This window comes from Terrapene carolina, unplaced genomic scaffold, assembly GCF_002925995.2.
Source record: "Terrapene carolina triunguis isolate 2854851 unplaced genomic scaffold, T_m_triunguis-2.0 Scaffold93, whole genome shotgun sequence".
Taxonomy (NCBI): Eukaryota; Metazoa; Chordata; order Testudines; family Emydidae; genus Terrapene; species Terrapene triunguis.
The window spans coordinates 16,112,660-16,121,476 of NW_020664444.1; the positions used below are offsets into that span (position 1 = coordinate 16,112,660).

Genomic DNA, 8,817 nt, shown 5'->3' on the forward strand with positions numbered 1-8,817 from the left:
ATTATCTACTGGGGGGCTTTATGTGGAAAAAAATGCTGTCTGGTTTAATTAATGTTCTGAGCCCTGCAGCTATTGTAAGTTTCACCGCATGTGACTCCAGAACAACTGCCTAATAGAAAGAAGTGTTGACGCATCAATACATTGCCTTTGGTGGAGGAAAATGAACAGTGTAAAGTCTGGTTGAGGCAAGAAGATATGTTGTTTCAACAAACTAAGGAACAGGAGGAAGGAGCAAAAAGAGTGGATCATGAAAAGTGTTAAATAGATTTAAAAACTGGTGCCAGTGTCCACAAAGGCAATGTAAAACTGGATTCAAAAAAGAATTAGACAAGTTCATGGATAGGTCCATGAGTGGCTATTAGCCAAGATTACCAGGGATGCAACTCCATGCTCTGGATGTCCCTAATTCTCTTGACTACCAGAAACTGGGACTGGATGACGGGACGGATCACCTGATCATTGCCCAGTTCTGTTCATTCCCTATGAAGCATCTGGCATTGGCCACTGTCAGAAAGCAGGATACTGGACTAGATGAACCATTGGTCTGAGCTAGTATGGCTGTTCTTAATGTACTTTCTATGATCACAGCTGAGCAACAGCACAAATCCTGTATCTACAGGCGGAGATTTTCAAAGTCACCTAGGGGATTTAGAGGCCCAGCTCCCATTAATGAGTAATGCAGCCCCTAAGTACTTTATTTGTCTTTGAAAATCTACCAGACTGTGGCAGCTCCAGCAAAGTCATTGGGTCATAGAATCATAGAAGATTAGGGTTGGAAGAAGCCTCAGGAGGTCATCTAGTCCAACCCCCTGCTCAAAGCAGGACCAACACCACTAAATCATCCCAGCCAGGGCTTTGTCAAGCCGGGCCTTAAAAACCTCTAAGGATGGAGATTCCACCACCTCCCTAGGTAACCCATTCCAGTGCTTCACCACCCTCCTAGTATAATAGTGTTTCCTAATATCCAACCTCCCCAACTGCAACTTGAGACCATTGCTCCTTGTTCTGTCATCTGTCACCACTGAGAACAGCCGAGCTTCATCCTCTTTGGAACCCCCCTTCAGATAGTTGAAGGCTGCTATCAAATCCCCCCCTCACTCTTCTCTTCTGCAGACTAAACAAGCCCAGTTCCCTCAGCCTCTCCTCGTAAGTCATGTGCCCCAGCCCCCGATCATTTTCATTGCCCTCCGCTGGACTCTCTCCAATTTGTCAACATCCTTTCAGTAGTGGGGGCCCCAAACTGGACGCAATACTCCAGATGTGGCCTCACCAGTGCCAAATAGAGGGGAATAATCACTTCCCTCAATCTGCTGGCAATGCTCCTACTAATGCAGCCCAATATGTCGTTAGCCTTATTGGCAACCAGGGCACACTGCTGACTCATACCCAACTTCTCATCCACTGTAATCCCCAGGTCCTTTTCTGCAGAACTGCTGCTTAGCCAGTTGGACTCCAGCCTGTAGCAGTGCATGGGATTCTTCCATCCTAAATGCAGGACTCTGCACTTGTCCTTGTTGAACCTCATCAGATTTCTTTTGGTCCAATCCTCCAATTTGTCTAGGTCACTCTGGACCCTACCCCTACCCTCCAGCATATCTACCTTTCCCCCCAGCTTAGGATCCAGTTGACTTCAGGTGCTAGGCCCAACAAGTGCAACATGGGTTAAGAGGAGGGATTAACTCCCATCACACAGCCCTGGCTCTCTAGGGGACACTGCACCAGCAGTCCTACAGAGGACCTAACCCTCTGAGCAATCACATCTTGTAGGCAAAGGTCTTCTCAATACAGTAACCGGGAAGAGGCTGGTCCTCCTTGGAACCAAGGCCCTCCTGCATAGTGCCATCACTTCGTTTTGAAGGCATGCTTCCCTAATGAGGGGAGACCAGCTGTGCATGCCTCCGTCTAGGACAGAGAGTTATTTTTCCTTCCTCCCCATGGGTATATACACCCTGTCCCATACAGCTTCCAAGTTGAGACCATGAGTGACCAGTAGAAAATACTGGGCAATAGTATTACAAATTCCATTAGAAATGCTAGGGTCCTAATTTCCGGAACTCTGCAGGGAAAATGCATTTCTTTAGAGACCAAGCAAAGGGCATGTCAAATGAAACTGATACAAATGCTAGCCAACCCCCCCCTGCCCCAATAAAAAACCACCCTACATCTTCTTGTAATTAAAGGCCCTTGTATCCATTATCGAACAATAACTTTTGCAACTAATGTGACGAGAAAGAGGAACATACAACTCAAACTAAATGTGGCTCTGTCAGGAGTTTCACTTTTTAAAAAAACTAAGGAACATCTCTTGAAGAGTGAGAAAACATGAATGACAAGAATATGAAACTTATTGGCACAAAGCGTTCATTCATTCATTCATTCAGAACCTATTATAGAGTCAATGGGATACAGTCAAAATCAAGATCAATCACTCAGTTCTCAAATAGTGTCAGTGAAGACACTTTGTAGCAATCTATTCAGATTCTGAAAATTATTTTATTTTGTGGTACAGAAAATCAAAGATCTCTGGTGGTTGGAAATGCCTTGTGGCACATTGCTTATAGAGTGCCAGGAAGACTTTTATGTAACTGGCTATCAGTAATATTTTAAATCATTAAGACTGTAAAAAGAAGATATGCCTAGCATGATCTTTAGGTGGGAAGGATTCATCTCTGGAACTATTTCTTTTATATAAGAATGTAATAACATAAGAATGGCCATACTGGGTCAGATCAAAGGTCCATCTAGCCCAGTATACGGTCTTCCGACAGTGGCCAATGCCAGGTGCCCAGAGGGAATGAACAGAACAGGTAATCATCAAGTGATCCATCCCCTGTCACCCATTCCCACTTTCTGGCAAACGGGGGAGGCATAGCTCAGTGGTTTGAGTATTGGCCTGCTAAACCCAGGATTGTGAGTTCAATCCTTGAGGGGGCCATTTAGGGATCTGTGGCAAAAATCTGTCTGGGGATTGGTCCTGCTTTGAGGTCCCTTCCAACCCTGACATTCTATGAGAGGCAAGGGACACACCATACCTGCTCATCCTGGCTAATAGCCATTGATGGACCTATCCTCCATGAACTTATCTAGTTCTTTTTTGAACCCTGTTATAGTCTTGGCCTTTTCAACATCTTCTGGCCTTTCTTTGTTACCTATCTGCATACTCTTTCTTTTTGTCAGGATCTAAAGGTCATTCATTCAAACTGATGTTCTTTATTGGTCCCATTGTGCACTCTTAATCATCTGGAAACCTCTTTGTCTTTTCCCATGGAAGATGGCTGAAAAGAACCATACATGGCTTTAAAATAGCAAAAGGATGATGAATTAATACATAGTTATTGCAACAGGCACATTTATTTATAAGCGAGTATCTACAAGCTTTCCAGGTTTCTCCAGTGCCTGCTTTCTTCTATCTGCTGCACTGAGGACTTTCTTCCTTGGGCCCAGCTGCATTTGTATGCTCAGTAGGTCTTCATCAGAACATAGCATGAGGGCATCTAAATCAATCTTTTCTCTCATGAAGACAGGAACAAACTCATTCAGATTCTGTGATGCCAGAAATACCTCAAGAGGGGTGCTCTCAGCTTCATCGTCATCCCATCCAATTTCATCCTCATTCCAAGGGACATCGAAATCATTTTCAGTATCTAGCTCACTCTTGCTCTCAGCCCTTTCATGCCGAAAAAGCACAGTTGGCATTTTAAAACTTATTTCTTCTTTTTCTGAGAACATCTCTTCAGCATTTATCCCTGCAGACAAATTCCGTCTAAACACAATATTGCCGAGACCTGGCCGTTTGAAAATGGACACATGCTCCTGCTCGCTATCATCTTCGGAAATATTTTTCCCTTTAAAGTCATTACATAATTCATCCTCATCTTTTTCACTGAATACATCCATCACGGTAGTTCGCCCAGCCCTATCATCTTCTTGGCCATTGCTTTGTGCTTCCTGATCACCTGTGTTTTCGTCTTTCTTTTTTGCCTTCATCCTGAAGGTGTCCTTCAGATTTTTGGGGAAAGAGCCCAATGTATTTGGAATAAAGAAATTGGACACCTTTGTCCTGGAGGCTGTCCCACTGGTAGAACTCATTGATCCAAACTTTTCTTTGTTAAAATTCCTGGTCATTTCGTGTTGGTGTTTCTCTTGGCGCTTTTCACATTCTTTGATTTGTTTCTCTGCATTCCTTGGGGCCTGGGCTTTGAGTTTGGCGACTCTTTTGGGATTCATTACATTCTGTTCGGTAGCAGCTTTGTCTAGGATTCTGACACATTCATGCTGGTCCCTGCTGGCAGCTGCATCCAGAGGAGTGCGCAGATCATTATCCAGGGCAAATATATTGGCACCGAAGTTAATCAAGAATGAGACACAGTGAATGTGACCGTTAGAAGCCGCATGATGGAGAGGTGTGTTCCCCCAGATGTCGCACTTGTCAGGGTCACCGCTGAAAAGCAAAATAGGAGTAAGGTGGGCATGTCAAAACACAGCTCAAACATAGCACTCAACGCAATGGGAATGAACTGTGATCCAGGGCCAAATTCAGCCCTGCTGTAAGTGGATGCAGCTCTACTGAAGACAAGTGGGTGCAACTCCACTGTCTTTAATGGTGTTGCACTCGCTTAGTCCAGGGCTGGACGTGGCTGGATGTGTGGCCTGAGCTCTAATCCCAGCCCTGACACCAACTCCCTCTGTGGTACTGAGCAAACTCTTAGGGCTAGAATGTGATGTGGACTACAGGCCCACATAGGCATAAGAACCGTCCTTTGTACCCTGGCATGGGGTTCCCAGATCTTGACTGCAGGCACTCCATGCTTGTTCACTAACCCCCTTGAGCAGAGGGGTGGGGAGTGGGTGAGGGCATGCTGCACCTGCCAACAAGCCAGCTAGTATGACTGAGGGGGTGTCATGCCTCATGTAGGCCAACAACAAATTACCATCCCCCTCCCCAGCCAAGGAGAAGCTGTTCAGGAATGGTGTCTCAGATGGGCACCTCAGAGAGTTTTACCATTGACTTCAATGGGAGGAGAATCAGACCCTAGATTCAGTGAAATCCTAGCCCCATTGAAGTCAATGGCAAAATTCTCATTGAATTCAATGAGACCAGGATTTCACTCAAAATGTTTTTAAGAATGATTGATGAGCCTTTCCTTTTGAATGTAAAATGCAGGCACAATGGGTGGAGACTACTGTATTCGACTGCCTCAATAAATACTTACAGGGTCCATGGAAGCAACTTTTATGATAGTTAATAGGTAAATTATTAGGAGCAAAGCCCTGATGCTACACGTTTGTCTTCACTGCAATTAAATATAGTTCAGAGAGAAGCTATCATTTTTCTTCAACTCCTTTGTTCTTCTTAAACTGTTTTTGCCCCTGGGTTTTTAAAAGCAGAAACTCATTTGAAAATAAAATTGTCATATCCATTCCTTTTAATTTAAAGCCAGTGAGAAGTATAGTTTCTCTCTCCCTCTTGCATTAATTTCACACAAACCTGATGTCTATGGATTAGAATAAACGGGAATCTTTTCTCTCATATTGGGCAGACTTAAATGATATTATCAGTGGCTCAAAAGATAACTCAATTTTGTGCATCCTTTTACCAGTGTGGTCACACTTTTTCACAGATTTTAAAGTTCAGAGCCTGGTTCACCTAATGTGAATGAAAGAGATTGTATCATCACAAAATCTCCAGCAGGCATCAATCTCTGGCATCAAAGGTCACTGGAAGAGACGCTTTAAATGAGTCACCATTAATTCTACGTTATTTATTCAGCCCCCATTACCATGGTATCTGAGCACCTCACAACTTCTAGTGTATCCTCACAACCCTGTGACGTAGGACAGTGCTACCACCCCCATTTTACAGCGGGGGGAACTGGAGCACAGGGAGACTAAATGACTTGCCCATTGTCCCAAGGGAAGCATGAGGTGAAGTAGGGAATTAAACCCAGTAAGACTAGCATCCTTACTAGGCCATCCTTTCTCTCATTGTGATGTGTATTAAAAAGGTGGTTGCCTATGTCCATAATTTTAGCCGTCAATCATTTGTAATTATTTCCCCTTCTGATGCCTTCCATCCTAGCATCTCAAAGCACTTTGCAAACTAGGTGCTGATTCTAACTCAGCTCAATGGGACAATGGATAAAATTAGGCACGTGTTTATGGGTTTGCCCTCTTTGGGCTCTCTTGCACTCCTAGGCACTAGGAAGCAGCGGGCCTGATAACTCAAAGGAAGCTGACTCTCCCAGTCACTGGGGTTGCAAATAGGGGGAAAGCTTTCTTGCTTTCTCCTCCACTTGTGCAGTACACAGAAGCCAGGCACAATCTGGCCCTTCGTGACTGTGAGGGCAAAGTGCAATGTAGATGACAATGGCTCATTATTACTGCAGTTTTGTTTTACATTAGTATGAATACCTTCCAAGCTTCAGAGCCTGAAAATCTGCAACCATTCTGAGGAAAAACTTCCACTGTATGTGAGTGTCTCTGTCAGGAAACTGTAGAAAGCTGCTCTGCTTCGAGGATAAGAGGATTTTATTAAAAATAACAGCTACCATAAAAATGTCATCTGACTGGAGCCTCATTTGAAAACCTTCCAAAATTCAGCATCTCCCAGAGACCCAAACGGACGTTTTTCAGACTTTAACAGTGTCTCTGTGAGTCACCCTGGACTACCTACAAAGTCAGGGAATCTCAGGTTAAAATGGATGATGAGTTCCTGAAAGCTGTAACTACTGTTTGAGGCTCTCAATGGCAACAGCATCCCGAAGTTGTCCTGTCTCAAGCTGATTTGAATTAAAAAGATATCAGATTAAAAATGAAGAGAGAAAACAGTCTTGTGGAAGTTTGGATGCTCCATGACACATGCCCTAATTTACATATCATACATGGGACATTGGAACCTAGGAAAATATAATCTTATCTTCTTTTTCTCTGTTAGTTGCTCCTTCTCTTCTATCTTCTAAACATTATGGGTCAAAAATTCAGCTGCTGTAAACTGATGTAGCTCTGCTGACTTCAGTAACTTCAATAGAGGTTTGTCAATATACAGCAGCTCAGGATCTATTTTTGCTTCTCCTAAGGTTATAGCAGTAACCACACAGTTTATAGGCCTCCTTTATGGGTAATAAAGTATTACTACTGCCACACCTAAGATCAATGAGCAAAGAGGAACCTCTAGCTGTTACGCTTTACCATGCACAGAACCCATTTGCATTCTATAGTTTACATTCTGTCTTTAAGAAAAAGACAAAACACGTCTAAACAACCATTAATTTTTCATTGGTTTTCTGATCTTCCCTCTGGTTTATTGTACCCCATATGAAAGAACCAATTGATTTAATTTCCCTCTCATACTAGAAAGAACATTTGTTTCAATGGGACCCAACACAAGAAAAAAAAGTATCCTCTGGTGAATCTTATTGCAGGATCAAAGCCTAAAAGATAGAGTCAGAGGAGACAGAATACAGTGGATAATCTAGAGGAGGGAGTAATTAGAATTAGAAATATTACTGCTACCAATTACCAAAGTAGAGAAAGCTCCTGGAGGTATACTCTATATTTAATTCCTTTTCAGTCTGCAAGAAGCCTAACTAAAACTCCAACAACAGCTCTGAATGCTATTCAGGCATTACAACTGTTTCTAATACCATGAACAGCAGAGAAATCATAATTTTGTGTTCAATCCTCTCTAACACACAATTCTGGTTTCCTTTTGAAAATCACTGTGAGGTTGTTAGGTATTTACATTTACAAAATATCTGTACTTTGGATACAAGTGGCGTTAACATTTTGATAAAATGTATTGTTTGTTGCTGTTGACTTATCAAGGAGGCATTTCTCTGCTGAGCCAGTTTCTAAGGAATATTAAAACAAAGGGCGTGACCCCCACCACTGAAGTCAATGGCCAATCTCCTGTTGTCTTGAAGTGTTAATTGTGGAAGCTGCTCCATGAAGGCAGCCCCCTGTAGCCCCATTGACTTCAATGGGGCTCAACAGGAATACAGGGGTCTGTTCACCCAGAGCAGTTTACAGGATCAGGGCCTAAGGCAGCGTAACTGAAATGAAGAAGCTACTGAAACCAGGTATAAAACAAACTACAAATATTGGTTTAAATGTTAAGTCCCATTCCCACCACCACCATAACCCCAGCGTCACATCCAAGTCAATTAGAGAAGAAGGAATGATCTGTTTGCTCCACAATTTGCATTAATGGAAGGCAACTACTAGCTATAATTTTGTCTGGCAGGCTTTGGGAGACTAAGCACTGCTATGCTTACCCTCTCCTACATATGACTTCCACTGCCTCCAGGTACCCATGGTAAGCTGCCAGGAGGGTGGGTGTCATTCCGTCTTCATCTGAGGTATTGAGATCTTTTCTGGTGGCTTCTTTCAACAGATCCAGGTTGCCATCCGCGGCTGCTTTGTGATACCTGGTCGACATTTCCAATAGCTCCCAGGTCCCTGAGGCCGTGTCTCTCGCTCTGAATTACAGCTGAGATGCACAGCTGCACTGCCACTACCAGGATAGTTAATTAATAATTACAAGCCGAGACGTCAGCTTCAGCAGGATAGAAATGAGAAGGCAAAGTTCATCCCCATAGAACTTGTCCAGATCTCTGCATAGTTAATGCAGCAGCTGTACAGATAGGTGTCTTGGTTTTCCAGAAGGATGATTGTGCCATTTGCCATTAACTCCAGTATTCTACATCTGAAAGGCATCTGGGTTTCGTTCATCTACCATGTGTCCCTACTCCCTTTTTTATACATATGGGGTGAAATTCTGACTACGCTGAAGTTAAAGGAAACTTTGCCATTGACTTA

The 8,817-nt window shown here is 43.3% G+C and overlaps 1 protein-coding gene across 1 annotated transcript; it reads right to left on the bottom strand.

Annotated features, from left to right (window-relative positions):
• Nucleotides 1–3,354: 3,354 nt before the first annotated feature.
• Nucleotides 3,355–8,447, bottom strand: ANKS4B (ankyrin repeat and sterile alpha motif domain containing 4B). The gene is made up of 2 exons (XM_024204722.1): nucleotides 8,274–8,447; nucleotides 3,355–4,441 (listed from the first exon to the last, which is right to left on the bottom strand). The coding sequence occupies exons 1-2, from the start codon at nucleotides 8,435–8,437 to the stop codon at nucleotides 3,355–3,357; spliced, it is 1,251 nt and encodes a 416-aa protein (XP_024060490.1). The 5' UTR covers nucleotides 8,438–8,447.
• Between the last annotated feature and the right edge of the window lie 370 nt (nucleotides 8,448–8,817).

Coding starts and splice junctions, on each gene's coding strand:
- ANKS4B (XM_024204722.1), bottom strand. CDS start 8,437: ATGTCGACCAGGTATCACAAAGCAGCCGCGGATGGCAACCTGGATCTG. Junction 4,442..8,273: donor GAAGTCATATGTAGGAGAGG/GTAAGCATAGCA, acceptor TTTGCTTTTCAG/CGGTGACCCTGACAAGTGCG.